This window comes from Orcinus orca, chromosome 2 (genome assembly GCF_937001465.1).
Source record: "Orcinus orca chromosome 2, mOrcOrc1.1, whole genome shotgun sequence".
NCBI lineage: Eukaryota > Metazoa > Chordata > Mammalia > Artiodactyla > Delphinidae > Orcinus > Orcinus orca.
Genome location: NC_064560.1, coordinates 167,007,018 through 167,029,356, shown reverse-complemented (window position 1 = coordinate 167,029,356; position 22,339 = coordinate 167,007,018). Strand labels below are relative to the sequence as shown.

Sequence of the window (22,339 nt, the reverse complement as noted above, 5' to 3'; positions counted from 1 at the left end):
CGCCAGTCGCCGCCGTCGCCGCAGCCGCCCCCGCCGCCCCCAGCGACTCCACCTCGAGACCGCGCACGCGCTCCCGGCGCTGTTAGGCAGAGAGCCTGGCGGGGTTCGCCCAATCCCGAGCCGGCGCGGAGAAAGGGCCCGCTCATTGGTCCGCTCCGCAGCTCCGGGGGCCGGATCGCACACGCACTCGTGCGCCTCAAGTGGAAAAAGCGAAGTTCTTCGCGCTCAGTCGCTGGGGAACAGCTTTCGGCTTGAGTCTGCGGGCCAGGTTGTGGGAGGACGTGAGGTTTCCTTAAGACGCAATGGGCGGGTTAACGCTCTTGCAGACCTTTCTTCTCTCCCTGAATGTCTGTCAGCTCCTGAAGAAAATCTGATTCCTCTTGAGGCGACTCCTCGTGTCCTGTGAAACATATCACACAATATAACATTTGTGTAAAAAAGAACCACGACATACCTGAACACCTGGATGTGTGTAGTGTCCCACAAAAGAATTCTCTGCTACCACGGAAGACGCCACAAAGCTAGTACGTAGGACCGAGTTCTGAAAACCAGACAGGAAGGTGCCAAGGGCCACAGCTGTTTCACAAAACTCAAGTCCCTGGCTCAACCCACATCCAACGCAAGGAAATCCAGATAAACAGTCTTCAGGATTCCCTAGAAACAGCCATATCCAAAAAGGAAAAAAAAAAAAAAAAGGTTTGCGTGTGTGTGAAGAGAGACCTAGTTCATTTTCTAAGTTCTTAAATGCATAAAATAAGTAATAATTCAAGAAATTTCCTTTGGTTCCTCAATGAATTTTTTTCCCCTTTAGCTCGGGGTTTCTCAACCTCAGCGCTATTGGCATTTGGACCAAATAATTCTTTCTTTGGGGACTGTCCTGTGCAATTTAGGATGTGTAGCAGCACCCCTGCTCTCTTACCCACTAGATACCAACAGCACCACTACCCCCATTTGTGACCCTCAAAAATGCCTCTAAACGTTGCCAAAGATCTTCTGGGGGACAAACTCACTTCCATTTGAGAACCACTGATCTAGCTGTTCAAAGAAACGGCCTCCTTATAAAGTAGTCTCTCTACCCAACCCTTCCAATTGCCTGGCCTCAAGCAGTTTTGCAAAAGACCCCACCCAAATGAACCCTCCAGCTACCTAGCCTTGCTTCCCCAGCTGCTTGGACTCCTCTGTCACAGAGCCCCATCCAATAAAATGCTGACAACTCTCTGAGATAGCAGCTACTGACATCAAAATATGTGGAAATTCCTTTGTGAAATGCTATACAAATGTTAATTATTATTTTTACTTTCTAAAGGTATTTTCATCTTAAAAAAGGGTAGAACCTATGGCAAATAAAAAATTTATTCTCTGGTAAATAGAGCCATTCCCGGAATCCCAAAATCACTCAAATTACTGGTCTCGTGTGCAAAAAATGAAGGATAGCTGGAAGAATGGAAGGTATAGAAACTGGAGGCAAGGTGATTGGATTTGAGTTTCAGCTTTGAAATTAACTAGTTCTGTGATATGGGTGCCTGACAAGTTTCCTGGGCCTAAATTTTCTCATGTGTAAATTAACAAGTTAACTACTTTTTCTTTTTTCTAGTTTTAAGATTCTGGAAGCCTCTGCTTGTGTAATTTAACATGGATAGCATAGGGAGTTAAGAAAATATAATATTCATCCCAAAATAGAATGAAATGGGCAATCTGTGGTTTAAACCCTCCTGTCAGAAGGCACTTTACCCACTGAATCACCCTGGCAAATTTATAACTAAGTACTTTGGATGAATAATGAAAGTCAAACTGTAAAATCAAGTGAACGGTGCAGAGTAACCACAGTAAATACCCTTCCTCCTTCCTCATCTTGGCATCTGTTCAGTCTATCATCTGACAACAGCTTCTATTACATGTTGATGTAATAAAATGTTGTGCTGTTTATTTCATTAAAAGCTTGGGGGAAATATATTAATATTGCATTTCAGATATTTTCAGCAGGTCTGAAATCTCAGTTTTCAAGATTCATTAACGGTTATATGTGAAATTCTTAACTAAGGCTATTATATCCCTTTGGTCTTATCACCTCTGTGTACTAGTGAAATCTGAGTTTTCGTAACTGAATTAATAGCCTAATCACCTTATAATTGTATGAACCAGATGATCAGAAATAATGTAAATTAAAAGAAGAATACTCACTGATTCAGATATGAGAAGTTATGAAACAACAAATTAGTAGGTACATTAATTATTAAACAAATATCTAAAATTTTTATCAATGCAAAAAAAAAAAACCAGAAAGCAAACCAACAAACCATGAACTTTTCTAATTTAATTGGGTTTAGTTATTATTATTTTGATATTTTATAGTACTTCTTAACCTTTCATAAACCTACCTAAAAATATTATGTCCCTAAGCTAAGAACACTATGCAGTTGTTGCCATGTGGAATGGGAGGTCCCACTGTCTACAGTTAGCATCAGTGTCATTCAGTATAGGTCAGTATCATTCAACTCAATTGACTTTAATAAATATTCACTCATTAATTTAAAAAATGTATACTGAGTACTTCCTGTGTGCTTAGAACTGGGCTATAGGGAATCAAAACATGTGAGAGCTCCTGTCCTGGACTATAAAAAGGTGAGGAAAGGGAAAAGTAAGGCAAGTTCATATAGGTAAGATACAAGGGAAAATATGGTAAATGAAAATAAGGTGCTCTATGGACTTAGAGAAAGGTAGTCTTATACTAAGAGAAACTTTACTAACTTCTAACGACAGGGGGGTAGAGAGAGGGACAGAGAGTAAACTACAATGAAAATACCCACAGTAACAGGAAAACCGAGATCTTACACATGGCTTTAGAAAGATAGATATACAATTTTTAATCAATTTGAATGACTGAGTACAGTCCACAGAGACAAACATGGGCTCATATGGGAACAGCAAGTAGTCTACAATAACTTCAGGGTAGGATATTCAATATATAGGATATTAGTCATTTATCACACTTTTATTTGTACCCTTCTTAGCTGGTCCTTTGCTAGGCTGAAGATGTATATATAAATAAAACATGACCCAGGAAAATTTTTATTTTGGAGAGAGGTAGTAGGCAAATTTGGAGCTTGGAAATTTTTCTAATGAAGGGAAGTCCAAGACTGAATGCCAAGAGAAAGGAAATCAAATTTGTTCTCCTTGAAAAAGGGCTATAAAGTGACCCACATCTTTTTCCTCACCAAGCTCCAATCAAATCTCTATTTTGTTAGTGTGTTAATCTCACCTGTCACTTTGATTCATATCCATATGTGAATACCTGTCTGAGACTGAGTCTGGAGTGGTACCTGTGCTGAACTCCAAAGAGCTGAACTCTAATGCCTCTTCTAGCCTCTCTTGCACTCACTCTGATTGAGATTTAACTCCACCACTGAGTCAAAACAGCCTTTCTCAAGAGCAACTTTCCTAAATGCAAAGGGCAATGCTCCGTCCTCATCTTCCTTGACCTGCCAGCAGCGTTTGACACTGTTGAGTATTTTCTCCATTTTATCCTCTGGGCTCCCGAAGTACCACTCTAGCTTCTTGTCCTACCCACTGCATCCTCCTGTTCAGTCTCCTTCGCTGGTTCTTTTTTATATCCCCCTGAATGCTAAAAGTTGGGGTGTCCCAGGGCTCTCACATGGAATATTTTACTTCTCTGTCTGCCTGGGTTTGAACAAACAGCCCTAACATTTACTAGCTGTTTAATCAGAAGAAAGTTACTTAATTTCTCTAAGACTCAATTTCCTCATCTATAAATTGAGAATAATAAAATTAGCTACCTCCAGTGGTTATAGGGACTAAATGAAATGTATATGTAAAGTGCTTAGAACAGTGCCCGACACTGTATGCATTAACTACTTGTCCTTATTCTTTTTTTTTTCATTCAGTCACCAAAATCATTTATTATAATGATATATTTAATCATTTGGCTTAGTTTTGTTAAATTTTTTCTTAATTTAATTTATTTTTTATACAACAAGTTCTTATTAGTTACCTATTTTATACATATTAGTGTATATATGTCAATCCCAATCTCCCAATTCATCCCACAACCACCAGTATCCCTGTCACATTCCCCCCTTGGTGTCCATACGTTTGTTCTCTATATCTCTGTCTCTATTTCTGCCTTGCAAACTGGTTCATCTGTACCATTTATCTAGGTTCCACATATATGCGTTAATATACGATATTTGTTTTTCTCTTTCTGACTGACTTCACTCTTTAGGACAGTCTCTAGATCCATCCACGTCTCTAAAAATGACCAAATTTCATTCATTTTTATGGCTGAGTAATATTCCATTGTATATATATATATCACAACTGCTTTAACCATTCATCTGTCGATGGGCATTTAGGTTGCATCCATGACCTGGCTATTGTAAATAGTGCTGCAATGAACACTGGGGTGCATGTGTCTTTTTGAATTATGGTTTTCTCTGGATATATGCCCAGTAGTGGGATTTTTGGGTCATACATTAACTCTATTTTTAGTTTTTTAAGGAACCTCCATACTGTTCTCCATAGTGGCTGTATCAACTTACATTCCCACCAACAGTGCAAGAGTGTACCTTTTCTCCACACCCTCTCCAACATTTGTTGTTAGTAGATTTTCTGATGATGCCCATTCTAACTGGTGTGAGGTGATACCTCATTGTAGTTTTGATTTGCATTTCTCTAATAATTAGTGATGTTGAGCAGCTTTTCATGTACTTCTTGGCCATCTGTATGTCTTCTTTGGAGAAATGTCTATTTAGGTCTTCTGCCCATTTTTGGATTGGGTTGTTTGTTTTTTTAATACCGAGCTGCATGAGCTGTTTATATATTTTGGAGATTAATCCTTTGTCTGTTGATTGGTTTGCAAATATTTTCTCCCATTCTGAGGGTTGTCTTTTTGTTTTGTTTATGGTATCCTTTCCTGTGCAAAAGCTTTTAAGTTTCATTAGGTCCCATTTGTTTATTTTTGCTTTTATTCCCATTACTCTAGGAGATGGATCAAAAAAGATCTTGCTGTGATTTATGTCAAAGAGTGTTCTGCCTATGTTTTCCTCTAAGAGTTTTATACTGTCTGGTCTTACATTTAGGTCTCTAATCCATTTTGAGCTTATTTTTGTGTATGGTGTTAGGGAGTGTTCTAATTTCATTCTTTTACCTGTAGCTGTCCAGTTTTCCCAGCACCACTTATTGAAGACACTGTCTTTTCTCCATTGTATATCCTTGCCTCCTTTGTCATAGATTAGTTGACCATAGGTGTGTGAGTTTATCTCTGGGCTTTCTATCCTGTTCCATTGATCTATATTTCTGTTTTTGCACCAGTACCATATTGTCTTGATTACTGTAGCTTTGTAGTATAGTCTGAAGTCAGAGAGTCTGATTCCTCCAGCTCGATTTTTTTCCCTCAAGATTGCTTTGGCTATTTGGGGTCTTTTGTGTATCCATACAAATTTTAAGATTTTTTTGTTCTAGTTTTGTAAAAAATGCCACTGATTATTTGATAGGGATTGCATTGAATCTGTAGATTGCTTTGGGTAGTATAGTCATTTTCACAATATTGATTCTTCCAATCCAAGAACATGGTATATCTCTCCATCTGTTTGTGTCATCTTTGATTTCTTTCATCAGTGTCTTATAGTTTTCTGAGTAGAGGTCTTTTACCTCCTTATGTAGGTTTATTCCTAGGTATTTTATTCTTTTTGTTGAAATGGTGAATGGGATTGTTTCCTTAATTTCTCTTTCTGAAGTTTCGTTGTTAGTGTATAGGAATGCAAGAGATTTCTGTGCATTAATTTTGTATCCTGCAACTTTACCAAATTCATTGATTAGCTCTAGTAGTTTTCTGGTGGCATCTTTAGGATTTGCTATGTATAGTATCACATCATCTGCAAAGACTGACAGTTTTACTTCTTCTTTTCCAATATGTATTCCTTTTATTTCCTTTTCTTCTCTGATTGCTGTGGCTAGGACTTCCAAAATTGTGTTGAATGATAGTGGCAAGAGTGGACATCCTTGTTCCTGATCTTAGAGGAAATGTTTTCAGTTTTTCACCATTGAGAATGATGTTTGTTGTGGGTTTGTCATATATGGCCTTTATTATGTTGGGGTAGGTTCCCTCTATGCCCACTTTCTGGAGAGTTTCTATCATATATGGGTGCTGAATTTTGTCAAAAGCTTTTTCTGCATCTATTGAGATGATCATATGGTTTTTATTCTTCAATTCGTTGATGTGGTGTATCACATTGATTGATTTGCATATATTGAAGAATCCTTGCATCCCTGGGATAAATCCCACTTGATCGTGGTGTATGATCCTTTTAATGTGCTGTTGGATCCTGTTTGCTAGTATTTTGTTGAGGATTTTTGCATCTATATTCATCAGTGATATTGGTCTGTAATTTTCTTTTTTTATAGTATCTTTATTTGGTTTTGGTATCAGGGTGATGGTGGCCTTGTAGAATGAGTTTGGAAGTATTCCTTCCTCTGCTGTATTTTGGAAGAGTTTGAAAAGGATGGGTGTTAGCTCTTCTCTAAATGTTTGATAGAATTCACCTGTGAAGCCATCTGGTCCTGGACTTTTGTTTGTTAGAAGATTTTTAATCACAGTTTCAATTTCATTACTTGTGATTGGTCTGTTCATATTTTCTAATTCTTCTTGGTTCAGTCTTGGAAGGTTATACCTTTCTATGAATTTGTCCATTTCTTTCAGGTTGTCCATTTTATTGGCATAGAGTTGCTTTCAGGTTGTCCATTTTATTGGCATAGAGTTGTTTTATAAGAATTTGTCCATTTCTTTCAGGTTGTCCATTTTATTGGCATAGAGTAGTAGTCTCTTATGGTCCTTTGTATTACTGTGGTGTATGTTGTAACTTCTCCTTTTTCATTTCTAATTTTATTGATTTGAGTCCTCTCCCTCTTTTTCTTGATGAGTCTGGCCAAAGATTTATCAATTTTGTTTATCTTCTCAAAGAACCACTTTTAGTTTTATTGATCTTTGCTATTGTTTTGTTTCTATTTCATTTATTTCTGCTCTGATCTTTATGATTTCCTTCTACTAACTTAGGATTTTGTTTGTTCTTCTTTCTCTAGTTCCTGCAGGTGTAAGGTTAGATTGTTTTAGATTTTTCTTGTTTCTTGAGGTAGGATTCTATCGCTATAAACTTCCCTCTTAGTACTGCTTCTGCTTCATCCCATAGGTTTTGGATCATCGTGTTTTCATTGTCATTTGTCTCTAGGTATTTTTTTATTTCCTCTTTCATTTCTTCAGTGATCTCTTGGTTATTTAGTAACGTATTGTTTAGCCTCCATGTTTTTGTGTTTTTTACGGGTTTTTTTCCCTGTGATTGATTTCTAATCTCATAGCGTTGTAGTCAGAAAAGATGCTTGATGTGATTTCAATTTTCTTAAAGTTACCAAGGCTTGATTTGATCTATCTAGGAGAATATTCTGTGTGCACTTGAGAAGAAAGTGTAATCTGCTGTTTTTGGATGCAATGTCCTATAAATATCCATGAACTATATCTGGTCTATTGTGTCATTTAAAGCTTGTGTTTCTTTATTAATTTTCTGTCTGGATGATCTGTCCATTGGTGTAAGTAAAGTGTTAAAGTCGCCCACTATTATTGTGTTACTGTCGATTTCCTCTTTTATAGCTGTTAGCAGTTGCCTTATGTATTGAAGTGCTCCTATGTAGTGTGCATTTATATTTGTAATTGTTATATCTTCTTCTTGGATTGATCCCTTGATCATTATGTAGTGTCCTTCCTTGTCTCTTGTAACATTCTTTATTTCAAAGTCTATTTTATCGATATGAGTATTGCTACTCCTCTTTCCTTTGATTTCCATTTGCATGGAATATCATTTTCCATCCTCTCACTTTCAGTCTGTATGTGTCCATAGGTCTGAAGTGGGTCTCTTGTAGACAGCATATACACGGCTCTTGTTTTTGTATCCATTTAGGGAGCCTGTGTCTTTTGGTTGGAGCATTTAATCCATTCACATTTAAGGTAATTATCGATATATATGTTTCTGTTACCATTTTCTTAATTGTTATGGGTTTGTTTTTGTGGGTCTTTTTCTTCTCTTGTGTTTCCTGCTTAGAGAAGTTCCTTTAGCATTTGTTGTTGATCTGGTTTGGTGGTGCTGAATTCTCTTGGCTTTTGCTTGTCTGTAAAGCTTTTGATTTCTCCATTGAATCTGAATGAGATCCTTGCCGGGTAGAGTAATCTTGGTTGTAGGTTCTTTCCTTTCATCACTTTAAATATATCGTGCCACTCCCTTTTGGCTTGTAGAGTTTCTGGTTAGAAATCAGCTGTTAACCTTATGGGAGTTCCCTTGTATGTTATTTTTCATTTTTCCCCTGTAGCTTTCAATAATTTTTCTTTGTTTTTAATTTTTGTCAGTTTAATTACTATGTGTCTTGGCACGTTTCTCCTTGGATTTATCCTGCCTGGGACTCTTTGTGCTTCCTGGACTTGGATGGCTATTTCTTTTCCCGTGCTAGGGAAATTTTCGACTATAACCTCTTCCAATATTTTCTCAGGTCCTTTCTCTCTCTCTTCTCCTTCTGGGACATCTATAATGTGAATGTTGTTTCATTTAATGTTGTCCCAGAGGTCTCTTAGGCTGTCTTCTTTCCTTTCATTCCTTTTTCTTTATTCTGTTACATGGCAGTGAATTCCACCATTCTGTCTTCCAGTTCACTTATCCGTTCTTTTGCCTCAGTTATTCTGTTATTGATTCCTTTTAGTGTATTTTTCATTTATTCAGTTATTTCATTTCAGTTATTTCATTCAGTTATTTTTCATTCAGTTATTCATATTCAGTTCATCTCTGTTTGTTTGTTCTTTAATTCTTCTAGGTGTTTGTTCTTTAATTCTACTCGGCCTTTGTTAAACGTTTCTTGCATCTTCCCTTTCTTTACCTCCATTCTTTTTCTGAGGTCCTGGATCATATTCACTGTCATTATTCTGAATTCTTTTTTGGAAGGTTTCCTATCTCCACTTCATTTAGTTGTTTTTCTGGGGTTTTATCTTATTCCTTCATCTGGTACATAGTCCTCTGCCTTTTCATTTCATCTCTTTCTGTAAATGTGGTTTTTGTTCCACAGGCTGCAGGATTGTAGTTCTTCTTGCTTCTGCTGTCTGCCCTCTGCTGGATGAGGCTATCTAAGAGGCTTGTGCAAGCTTCCTGATGGGAGGGACTGATGGTGGATAGAGCTGAGTGTTGCTCTGGTGTGCAGAGCTCAGTAAAACTTTAATCCGCTTGTATGCTGTTGGGTGGAGCTCATTCCCTCCCTGTTGGTTATTTGGCCTGATGTGACCCAGCACTGAAGTCTACCTGGCTCTTTGGTCAGGCTAATGGTGGACTCTCGGAGGGCTCACGCCAAGTACTACTTCCCAGAACTTCTGCTGCCGGTGTCCTTGACCCCACGCTGAGCCACAGTCACTCCCCACCTCTGCAGGAGACCCTCCAACACTAGCAGGTAGGTCTGGTTCAGTCTGCCATGGGGTCACTGTGCCTTCCCCTGGGTCCTCATGTGCACACTACTTTGTGTGTGCCCTCGAAGAGTGGAGTGTCTGTTTCCCCCATTCCTTTCAAAGTCCTGCAATCAAATTCCACTAGCCTTCTAAGTCTGATTCTCTAGGAATGCCTCCTCCCATTGTCGATCCCCAGGTTGGGAAGCCTGATGTGGGTTCAGAACCTTCACTCCCATGGGTGGACTTCTATGGTATAAGTGTTCTCCAGTTTGTGAGTCACCCACCCAGCAATTATGGGATTTGATTATATTGTGATTGCGCCCCTCCTACTGTCTGATTGTGGCTTCTCCTTTGTCTTTGGATGTGGGCTATCTTTTTTTGGTGAGTCCCAGTGCCTTCCTGTCAATGATTGTTCAGCAGTTATTTGTGATGCGGGTGCTCTCACAAGAGGGAGTGAGCACACATCCTTCTACTCTGCCATCTCTACTCTGCCAGATTTTCCTAAATCTCACAGTGAAGAAAGTCCAGCCCAGCCATGCTGTTGTCCAGACTGCCTTTGGACCCTGTCTGTAACATCAGCCCTTCCCTCAGTCTCCAGCCTGCCCACCTGCCCACCCACCCTGTGTCTCTGGACTCACCAGACCCCCAGGCTCATGAGCCAAGGTTTAAAATAAATCTCTCTCTCTCTCTCACATACACACACACACACACACACACACACACACACACCCTCCTGGTTCTGTTTCTCTGAAGCACCCTGTCTAACACAGGACTCTTAGAGGCACGAAGAGAGATCTACAAAGAAAAAAACTACTTGTCCTTATTCATATTATCATGTTCTTTATCACTCATTTCCTACATGATTTTGTCTAGTCTCAGTGGCTTTAAATTCCATCTTTACACCATAAACTCTAAGTTTATCTCTAGCCTGAACTTCTGCCCTAAACTCCAGAATCACCTATTCAACTGTTGGCTCAACATCTCCATTTGAATTTCTAATGAGCATTACAAATTTAACACGTCAAACTTTCATTTTCATCCAGTTTTCTTCATTTCAGTATATGGTAATGCCACTATTCCAGTTGTTCAGGCTTTCTTTACCATTGAACTTCTGATCCATCAGGAAATCCTTTTATTTCTACCTTCCAAATGTTTCCAGACTCTAACCACTTTTTTTTTTAAATTAATTATTTATTTTGGCTGTGTTGGGCTTCGTTGCTGTGCACAGGCTTTCTCTAATTGCAGTGAGCGGGGGCTACTCTTCATTGCGGTGCACGGGCTTCTCATTGTGGTGGCTTCTCTTGTTGCAGAGCATGGGCTCTAGGCCCATGGGCTTCAGTAGTTGTGGCACGTGGGCTCAGTAGTTGTGGCTCGCAGGCTCTAGAGCGCAGGCTCTAGAGCGCAGGCTCAGTAGTGTAGCACACGGGCTTTGTTGCTCCGAGACATGTGGGATCTTCCCGGACCAGGGCTCGAACACATGTCCCCTGCATTGACAGGCGGATTCTTAACCACTGCACCACCAGGGAAGTCCCCAGACTCTAACCACTTCTCACCAACCCCACTGCTACCACTGTACTCCAAGACATCATCATCTTTTGCCTAGATTACTGAGATATGCTCTTCCCACCCGTATTTTCTCTTCTCGATACTACAGCCACAGTGAACCTGCTAAAATAAAAGTGAGATCAAGTCACTGCTCTGCTTAGTCGCCTATAGCCTGGCCTGATCTCCCTGACCTCAACTCTTACTACACTTTTCCTTCTCGTTTCATACCAGCCACACTGGCATCTTTGCTGCTCCTCACATATTCCAACAGCTTCTGCCTCAGAGCCTTTGCATTTGCTATTTCTTATGCCTGAAACATCCAAGCTCCATATGCTTACTCTCTCTCACTTCCTTTAGGTCTCATTTCAAATGTTATCGTATCAGTGAGACCTATCTTATTATAGATAAAATCTAGAATATCTCTCATGCCCCAGCACTCCTTATCCCTTCTACCCAACTTTATTTTTCATTGTATTTATTCACCATGTGACATATTGCATATTTGTTATCTGTCTCCCCAAAGTAGAATGTAATGGCAAGGACTTTGTCTATTTTACTCACCACTACTTATTTTTAGATTCCCCAGTATCTAAAATAGTTCCTAACATAGTTAGGAGATAGTTCTAACTAATACTCAATAAATATTTGATGAATGAACGAGTGAAATAGATCTGAGTATGTGGAATAAGGATGATGATGAAAGGGTCAAAGAAAAACTTCAGCTTTGTCAAATGCTTGGCCTATGACTAGCCTTAGAAATAAATTCTGCCTAAAGATTATTGTTTTTGCTCTTAGGTAGTACTCTGTGTTGAGGGAGGGAGACAGTATAACAAATAAAAAAAGGAAGAGAAAACTATTTGTTCTTCACAACCTCCTTCCTGTGCTTCATGGGTCATTCCATTTGCTATAAAATAAATCCTCATCTATCTGATAAAGTTGAGAATTAGAAAGCAAAAATCTCCTTCAAAAGTAGTAATAGATATAAGGAATTCGTTGCACTTAACTTTTACTTCTGAACTTACACAAGTCTCTGACAAGCTTAGATATCTTGTTTCTAACATCCGACAGATTATAAGGGCTTATTATGTGTGTGACCTTTAATGGACGTGTCAGTTCAGAGAGTACATACCCCTGCCATGAGACAGGGTAGGGGAAGGGAGTTTCTGATGGAAATTACAGATCACATAGAGGAGATAGTCCTAACCAGGAATTTGCAAAAACTCAGTGGAAACATATATCTGGGACTTTACAAACTTCTTTCTCACGGACAGGTCCTAACTTTGATATGTGATAGACTCCAAGAGAAACAGAATACGCATTTGCCCTCAACTAAGTTTTAAAAAATGTGTTGGGTTGAATGAGAGATCTGGAGTACCACAGTGGACACTTTAGGGCCACTGAGAAAAAAAAAGGTGTCTTTTCCCCCCTTTTTCCGGAGTATTTTTTAGAAGAATTTTTCAAACCATATTTGAGAATATAAACTGTTTTAAATCAAGTAAAAGTAAATAGTGTGAAGCTGGTGCCAGGGCCTGACTAACCAAGTACTTAGACTGAAAGCTTTCAGGCCTCACAGCACCTGGATAACACTTGAATCAAATGCTAGAGGGTGGAGTAGCAAACAGGTGTACCCCAAGCCTTGTGATCTCGGTTCAGGGCACAGAAGAGCTGAGAACAGTTTGGCAACAAGAATAAAAATGCACTCACTTTTTTTCTTTGAAGTCTAGAATAGGAAATGAATATACCTAGGATCATGGTTAAATGTATGAACTAACTGTTGGGTTTTTATTTTCTAACTTAAAAAAAATATAATTTGTAAACATCTATTACATCAACCACATGTTTAAAGGCTCTTGAAAGTATGCAGAAACTCTGAGAGTTTCCTGTTTCTTCTCATCTGGTAACCTAGAAGTCAAAGACATTATTCAGAATCACAGTTTAACAATTATTCCTTGAAAACTATCTTTTAGCAAATTATGTTTAGCAGTGAAAAGAGCTGACCCCTTGTAAAGCATTAGAAGATTAATAGTTACCTTTGCTTTATGCTATGTTATTTTTTCTCTTACATTTGAATTATTAGTTTTAATGAGAAAATTGAGCTCTTTCAAAGGGTGTCCAAAACATGTTAACATATTTCACAAAACATCTAGAAGTTCTCATATAAAATATACCCAGAAAGACAAGCTCTTCTAATAGTAGAATTAAGGCTGAGATTTTGTGATGCAAAATTACATGCAAATATAATCTGTTTCTGAGGGTTAGGAGACCGGGAGCTTAGTTCAGCTGGGTGGCTCTGGCTCAAGGTCTCTCCTAAGGTTACAGTTAAGATGTCAGCTGGGTCTGCAGTCATCTGAAGGCATGACTAGGACGGGAGGAAGTGCTTGCAGGAATTTTCTTCACATAGCTGTTAGCTAGGGGCCTTAGTTTCTTGCCATGTGGACCTTTCCTTAGGATATGACAGCTGACTTCTCCCAGAATAAGCAATCCAAGGAAGAAACAACCAAGATGGAAACTGCAGGGCCTTTTTATGACCTAGCCTCCAAAACCACACTCCATCACTGCCACTTTATCCTCCTGAAGCAAGCCTCTAAATCCAGCCCACACCCAAGGTAAAGGCAACAGATTCCAACTCTTGAAGGGAGGAGTACCAAGCATCTGTGGACATATTTTTAAAACCACCAGGTAATCTAACATTTTATAAGTACTTTAGGCATCAATAAATTACATGTGAACATATTTAGGGCTGAGGAATATTTTATCTGTGAGCCTTGAGCTTTTTACTCTCCTCTGAGCAATGACCATGAGGATCAGGTAGATAAAATCAAATAATGTTCAAAGCATTATCACAGTCTATTGTCTGTGTCCACATTCCCTCTAACAATAGCTGTATTACTTGCCTCTCTCCCAAACCCACCCAGGATGTACTCCAGTTCTTGCAGAAAATCCTTTTTTCCTTCCTTTTTTTTTTTTTGCGGTACACGGGCCTCTCACTGCTGTGGCCTCTCCCGTTGCAGAGCACAGGCTCTGGACGCACAGGCTCAGCGGCCATGGCTCACGGGCCCAGCCGCTCCGTGGCACGTGGGATCCTCCCGGACCGGGGCACGAACCCATGTCCCCTGCATCGGCAGGCAGACTCTCAACCACTGTGCCACCAGGGAAGCCCCTTATTTCCTTTCTTGTGAGCATAGGAAATGTCATACTCCCACAGCAGGGCTGCTTTCCACACATAGCAGAACACTTCTGATATGGCACGTTGTCAAAAGGTGTGAACAGTTCAAATAAATTCATACTCTAAAATTTTATAAAGTGCCCTTGTTTTCACACAGACTTAGCTCTAGTGAACTTTGATAGATTCCTGTGGCATGAGTCTCCCTTTCAGAAGTCATGCTGCTTTTCCCCTAGTAAGAAGGCTTTATTTACGTGTTCAGTGAGCCACAGAGACGTTCTGCCCTGCAAAATCTAGATCTGCTTGATATATTTAAAGATATAAGGATCTCTCAAATAACAGACAAGTTATGATGGTGAGGTTTTTATATCAGTTCCAAAACCAAAACACCTTATTTGATCCATAATATTGCTCCTACAGAACTTCACCAATGCATCAGAAAATGTGTTCCAAGTTAAAACTTATTACTGTGGGAATTGATTGCTTCCTGTAGTATTCACACTAGTTCTCTAGCCAGAAAATCTGGGACACCCCTACTTTGTCCTGGTCCCATGCAGTGGTGCCAGTAGCAGGGAAGGTAAGAGCTGTCTCTGTGGCTCGGAGTCCTGTAGCAGTAGCAGTGACAAAGGACAAATGTGCACTTCTGATGGCTCAGCCTGTTTATATCTAAAGGCTCTTCTAACAAATATTATACATTCAAGGACTGACTTTATGTCTAAATCATGGAGATCATCTGCTTCCTAGAAAGATAACACTGCACTCACTTGCATCAGCCATGTATTAATAATTAGCTTATTGGTCGTTAGTTGAATTTTCCTTAAATATTGACATTAACAGACCATTGACAGTTGATAGCCAGTTATGCTCAAGATTAATATCTGGTATTTATAGGTAACACTTATTTATCCATCCACAGGGAATATCACGCTCATTTTATTGAAAGATTTCCAAAGTATAGTTTAAAATATTTTTGTTTTAAAGTAGAATGAATCATGAACATATTTTTGCTTATAATAGGCATTGTCTTAAGAATTGTGTTCTAAGGCTATGCTGATCATATTAGATAGCACAGATATTGAGCTTCTCATAATCACAGAAATTCTACTGGACAGTGCTGTACTAGGGAATCAATGTGCTATCCCATGAACTATTTTTACAGCAGGACGATATGGAAAATAATATAAAGGAGTACTGGCACGAAATTCTAAAAGCTTAGGTAAATATTATAAACCTGTCTTACGTGTTATATAACAAAGAATAATGAATATTGCAGAAAGTTGAAACAACCCATTTATGGAATATTTATGAACTTTCTTTGACCAAAAACCTATTTTTAAGAAAAAAATTCAGTACATTATTAAGAGCAAGCAAGTTTGTGTGTATGTGTGTGTGTGTGTGTGTGTGTGTATGTTTAAACCTAATAAAAATTTGCAACTTCAGGCTGAACTACCTTGAGTTTCTTTTCTTCTATAAATATATGGTATTGGGCTTCCCTGGTGGCGCAGTGGTTGAGAGTCCATCTGCCGATGCAGGGGACACGGGTTCATGCCCCAGTCTGGGAAGATCCCACATGCCGCGGAGCGGCTGTGCCCATGAGCCATGGCCGCTGAGCCTGTGTGTCCGGAGCCTGTTGCTCCACAACGGGAGAGGCCACAACAGTGAGAAGCCAGCGTACCGCAAAAAAAAAAAAAAAAAAAAAAATATGGTACTGCCTTAAAAAAATCGTTTTATTGAGGTATAATTTATATTCAATAAAATGTACCCACTTTAAAGTGTTAAGTTAGATAAATGCATACACCAGTGTACTACCACTGTACTACCAATTGGTATACACCAATGTACTATCACTACCAGTCAAGATATAGAAATTTCCTTCACCTCAAAGAGTGTCCTTTACCACCTTGCAGTCAATACCTTCCAGCCCACCCTGATCCCATGCAACCACTGATCTAATTTGTCTTTATAAATTGGTTTTACCTTCTCAATGTTCATATAAATGGAATCATATAGTATGTATTCTTTTTGTATCTGACTTCATTGTTGTTGTTGCATCTCTTTTTGTTGTTGTTATTTAGTATCACTGTATGAATACACAGTACCACAGTTTGTTGAACTGTTTCTCTGTTGGCGGGTATTTGGGTTGTTTTCAGATTTTGGTTATTATAAACAAAACTCCTATGGGAGTTTGTGTATAAGTCTTGTTTTGAACATATGTCTTGTGGTGAACATGTTTTTATTTTTCTTGAGTAAATATCTGGAGTAGGATTGTTTGCTTATATGATACGAATGTCTTGGAAAAGTGTAGAGAGTTTAAAACAACCTGTTTGAAAATGGCATTCATTGATTCCCTAAGTATTGCCTCTTAGGCCAGCTGCTCACTGGAACACAAAGACGGAAAGAACATGGTCCCACCTTCAAGGACCCCAGAGTGCCCAGTGTTAGAAACAACACACTGGTGGGCTAATGTCCAAATAAGAAAAAGTAAAACCAAAGAGAATAACATATTTATCCAACAACCCCAAAGAAAAGAAGCTCTACAGATAAAAGTGAGTTTATGAATTGAAAATCTTATAGTTTGTATAGTTCTCTACTTATTTTAAAATCAGTACTCACGGGCTTCCCTGGTGGCGCAGTGGTTGAGAGTCCGCCTGCCGATGCACGGGACATGGGTTCGTGCCCCGGTCGGGGAAGATCCCACATACCGCGGAGCGGCTGGGCCCGTGAGCCATGGCCGCTGAGCCTGCGCGTCCGGAGCCTGTGCTCCGCAATGGGAGAGGCCACAACAGTGAGAGGCCCGCATACCGCAAAAAAAAAAAAAAAAAAAAAAAAAATCAGTACGCACAATTACAATAATTAAGATTTAAGAAATTAGATTGACATGGATTAAATGCTTAATGATCAGTAGTAGCCTTTATTTCTGCCACATGGAAGACACTGCTTTGTTTTCCCTTCCTTCGATTGTTATTTCCTGAGCTGTGCTTGTTTTTTAGTTTAGTAGTTTGTATTTATCTGGCAAAGAAAAAAAGATGGAGTCAGTTCAATTAATTCAAAAGTCTGAAATACAGAATCTATTAAAGTTATTACTGTTAAGTATAAAACTTAAAGTAACTAAACATGAGTAAAATAAGTGATTGAAATAAGTAAAATTACATTTATAATACAATACAGCATTTCTTCTTAATATAACAATAAATATCCTTTGGACAGGTAAGATCTCATTTTTTAAATCTAGAAGTTGATGCAATATTAAAGGAACTTCTTTATTTCTTAAAATTTTTGTTTTTAAAAGTTATTTCTACCATGTAATAATCTAATAAATCAAAAAGTCAAGATTAAAATTATGGGCTTTTATTCTTTAAGACTTATAGATATTGTCATTGAATTATTTGCAAGTTCTTGATCTATGCTAAACTGAGTCCTGAAATAAGTCATATATATGTGAGATTTACATACACATAATTTATGCTTATTGTAAATAAGGGGCCAAGTAACTTTCACATTATTTCAGTTGTAATAATACGAAGTCTTTATTAGTAGCAAACTTTTTTCACCATATAAAAAAATCATCTACCTTTTCCCATATATTAGCGATTCACAATTTAAATATTTGGGAGCCACTTTTTGAATTTCTGAAGTCAAGATTTAAATACGTTATGTATATCATCATTTTTGCCCTTCTTTGCATTTGTAGATCTCTCTTAATGAGACCACAATATTTGAAATTTCATGTTATAGAATGTATCAATGAAAGGATGAAATCACTGTGGAATATTGGGTTAGCTTTTTAAAGGAACTTCTCTCTCTAAATGCTATAATATATTGAGAAATAGCTGGGCTTGGGACTCTCCCTAGGTGGGTATAGGAATCAGCATATCACCCTGAGTGCCATCCCTTCACTGTCCACCACCATAGAACACTGTTAAGAGCATACTTAATAGTGTATGCTCTTAATAACACTATTAAGAAGTGACAAAAGAACAGCACAGACTAAGGAGAGTATGTGAAGGCCAGGGGATTATGGTGTGTGAACATTTGTTATTTTTTGGCCACATTGTTTTTCTCTGGTGCATTATCTCTGGCCCATGGTGTGCATCTGGGTGGGGCCCTGTTAATAAACTCAGTGCTCAAATGCTAAACTGACTTTGGTGGCAGAGTGACAGAAAGGCGGAAAAGAGGGTAGGCACCTCAATTCCATCATCAGAGCCCTGATAAGATGGGCATGTGCTTCCTGCTGAAGCCACCCCTGTTTCACCAAACTTCCCTTCAATTGTGTGAATTCAGCCTTAAACGCATGTGTGTGCATATGCACACACACACACATGCAGTCTCTCTCTCTCCCTCACACACACACACACAGCATTAGCTATATTGGGAGAGGCAACTGAGAGAAGTTTCATTCATAAGTAACTCACTGTAAAGCTAGTGTCTCAAAGAAATTTAGAATACTGTATGCCACCACATACAGCTGTGCAAGTTATTCATTGCACAGAGGCTACAACGTGAATGGGACCCCCAACTCTGTGCAGTGTCCAATCTGCACAATTGTACATGGCAGCCCTGCAGGGACTCTGTGAATATTTGTATAATTTTGGTATGAAAGTAAGAGGCTTTGGCTGTGTTGGCTAATCTGAGAAAGCAGGTTGGGAAAGAGTATGATAAGGGAGCAAAGAGGAAGGTAGCAATGAGAAAGGAATCACTATAAAAGCAGTAGCAAGTAATTCCCTGCCAGTGCCTCACCTGAAGCGCCTTCTTGCCCTGTGCTGATGTTACATTTTGACCCCTGGTGGATTCTAGAGCAGAAGCCACAACAATATCTCAATATTCCATTCCACCTCTATTGTTACTACAGTAGAAGTAATAAGATTCAATGTTAAAAGATTCAGTTTATTGACAGCTTTTTGTGAAAAAGTCATGTCTGTCATTTGTATCTATAGACTTATAATTGTAAAAATTACCTTTAGGTTGTCTTACTTGTTTTTTTCCATTGGCCTTTTCTTGTTTTACTTTCCTTTCTTCACATGTATTCCCCTGAGAAAGGGAGGACAGATGAGGCACAAGACTGAGGAAATTAGAAGAGGATTTGACAGGAGAGGAGAGAGCCAGAAAATACTGGGACAAGGTGGAAGAGAGATCACTAGAGAGAGAGAGGAAGTGAGGAGAGAAAAAAGCCAAAAACAGGAGAGAAAAATGTCACAGAAGTAGAGAGAACTTAAATTTGAGTCTTAAATTCAAATGATGTTCCAAAATGTCTCATCAAAAATGTCTTTATTCTTTCCGATGGAGCCCATTGTTAAATTTCACAGTTTCTCCCACTCTTTTTCTTTTTAGCCCTGGTTTCATAAACAGAGAATGAACCTGGCTGCTTAGGATTCCAAGGGTTTGATTTGCGGTAGTTAAGAGGAAAGTGGAAAAGAAAGATGGGTGGGGGAGGGGAGGACTCTCAGTATTTCTTAAATGAGTTCCCTCTTTCTTTTTTGCCGGGGCGGGGGGTGGCGGGGGGGTGGTGGTTCGCGGGCCTCTCACTGTTCTGGCCTCTCCCGTTGCGGAGCACAGGCTCCGGACGCGCAGGCTCAGCGGCCACGGCTCACGGGCCCAGCCTCTCCGCGGCATGTGGGATTGTCCTGGACCGGGTTTGGGGGCACAAACCCGTGTCCCCTGCATCGGCAGGCGGACTCTCAACCACTGCGCCACCAGGGAAGCCCTCTTTTTCTTATTTCTTGAATCTCTATCCTTTGTCTCATTTCTTTCCATCTTGGAAAAATAACACGGGATTATAGATAAACCTATTGTTTGGGCTCACTGTAAAGAAATCAGCAAAGTTAAGGAGAATAAAGCTTAGAAAGGTAAGAAATTGAAAGTCAATAAAGGAGAAAGATGGACCCAGATCCAGAGAAGATGGGTTTAGCCTGGGCCCTGCCTTGTAGCCTTTTCATAAAAACAGTACATTTGCAGTGCCACTTTACCCAAAACCTTACTCAAAAAGGAGAAGAAATGTCATTCTTTCAAACTGCTGAGAGGTTGGAGAGATGAATTGGAGACCATGGTCCCCAACTAGCCCTGCCCAGGAGTTGTGTGAATGTGAATCTGATGGGGTTAATAGAAACAGTGATTTGTTTTACTGCCGTGGGAGCAGTTATTATTCTGGCTCCTGCCTAGAATAGAAATCAGATTTACAAACTCACTTTCCGTCTACATTCAGTCTAAATTCAATGGGACAAGGGATTAAAATTCTACTAATCTTTGCTTTTCTTGGGGTGAAGAGTGTTGAGTGTGAAAGGGGAAAAAAGAAGTGATTCAGAAGAGTGTGATAAGGGGGAAAGAAATGCTAATCAGAGGGAACATTGAAAAACTGTACAATCCTAAGTAAGGAAAAGTGAGAGGATATAGGAAAGGAAAGCGGGAAGAGTGAGAAAGTACATGAAAGAAAACAAACAGGGAAAATAATTAATACTTCGTGAAAACCTCATGCCAAACGTGTATATTGTACCATCTTCGTGATTTAACAAGCACAAGAGGGGAATTTCACTGCACGTTTGCCGTATCTTTCCTCAGCTCCTGATTTCCAGAGCCCCATTTCAAGCTGCCTGGTAAATTTACATAGATGCGCCACCAGGACCACAAACGGGAGCTAAGAAAATCACAGCAGCAGAAAGGGCCTTGAGACAGCCAGTCGCGCCCTCCTCGTTCCCCCACCCATACGCACACACATTTGATAGCTGAGGAAACTGAGGCCCAGAGAGATTAAATGATGCGTTCATGAAACAGAGGAAGTGCAGTTAGGACTCAAACCTAGGGCTTTTGATTCTCAGTTCAGTGTTTCATAGCTGATTTCTTCACCTTTTCCTTCCAGATTTTCTTCCTTTTCCCAGCTTGCTTCATGGACTCACTACCTCCTAGTCATGTGGCCTCCCAAACTCTGTCCTCCTCAGTCCTTTTTTTCTCGTGTCCACACAGGTAGTTTAGTCATTAAAGCTTGTTGACTGTGTGTTCATGTCCTTGTTCTCATCTCATTGCTTCTTGCCTGGCCAAGACTTTGGTACCCTTCACCTAGACTATTATAATGACATTCTGCCTCTAGCCTCTTCCAGCTTCTCTTAGAGACTGCAGTCAGAGTATTCATCCTAAAATGTAATACTAATTTTGTCATTTCCTTGGCTTTCAGTGACTCCTCCTTACCTACCAAGTAGTACTTTCCAAACTCCTTAGTGTGGATTAAAACCTCCATGACCTGACTCCTGCCTTGCTTTCCAGCTGCCTCTCTCACTACTCCTAAATTCAACATGCCCAGCCCTGTCTCATTCCTTTGATTTTGCCCACACTGTTCCTTATATCCAGGATGTCCTTGTTTCCCCTTTCCTAACTCAAAGACTGCTTCCTTCGTAGAATCTTTCATGATTTTCTCTCTTGAGCTAAAATTAGTTCTCCACTTTTCTCATATAGGGCCTATAACATTCCTATTTATGTTATTTGTGCACATGTCTTGAGGCCAGGTAATAGGTCCTGTTATTTATTTTTAATCTCTCCCAGAGCCTGTCACAGTGCCTCATATATAATAGATAGGCAATGAACGCTTGTTCAGTTGAACAAAATTGAGTTTGTGCCAGAAGACAGGTAAAAGAATCAGTCACATATAAGATGAAAATAAAAGCATCAATGTCCTACATTAATTTCAAATTTCCATGGCTAAAATAGGAGTGCTTCAGAATGTACAAAGAATGTACTAATTATATGCTCCTGCACTAATTATGTATTAGTGGTAAGGCTGTTGCTAGATTTATCCTTGTCTTTAGAAAATAAGAGGAAAATGTTTGCCGGTGTAGGATATCTCTGGAATTTTTACAGATTTGATTTCTTTTTGAAATAAAATTTGGGATAGAAATTGATAGATGAAAATTCTATATATTGCAAATAAAATTTTGTATTTTTCTTATAAACTATGATAGCATTTTCCTACATTGTTTTCAGGTTTATTACACATTTATTTTATTTATTTATTTACTTTTGGCTGCGTTGGGTCTCGCAGGCTCTAGGGCACAGGCTCAGTAGTTGTGGCACACGGGCTTAGGTGCTCCACGGCATGTGGGATCTTCCCAGACCAGGGCTTGAACCTGTGTCCCCTGCCTTGGCAGGCGGATTCTTAACCACTA

At 39.3% G+C, this 22,339-nt stretch overlaps 1 protein-coding gene across 5 annotated transcripts in view; it reads right to left on the bottom strand.

The window, feature by feature from the left end:
* Positions 1 to 16,855: 16,855 nt before the first annotated feature.
* Positions 16,856 to 22,339, bottom strand: part of GARIN2 (golgi associated RAB2 interactor family member 2) — a 30,521-nt gene continuing 25,037 nt past the window's right edge. For 3 of the 5 annotated variants that reach the window (XM_049706405.1, XM_049706406.1, XM_049706403.1), the window contains 2 exons: positions 19,148 to 19,326; positions 16,856 to 17,201 (listed from right to left, as the gene is read on the bottom strand). In XM_049706405.1, the coding sequence (XP_049562362.1) occupies positions 19,193 to 19,326 (134 nt within the window). In that variant the 3' untranslated portion in view covers positions 16,856 to 17,201; positions 19,148 to 19,192. Of the gene's footprint in view, positions 17,202 to 18,951; positions 18,983 to 19,147; positions 20,552 to 22,339 lie in introns of those variants that run through there. The other 2 variants (XM_049706404.1, XM_033418242.2) reach the window with 2 other exon arrangements.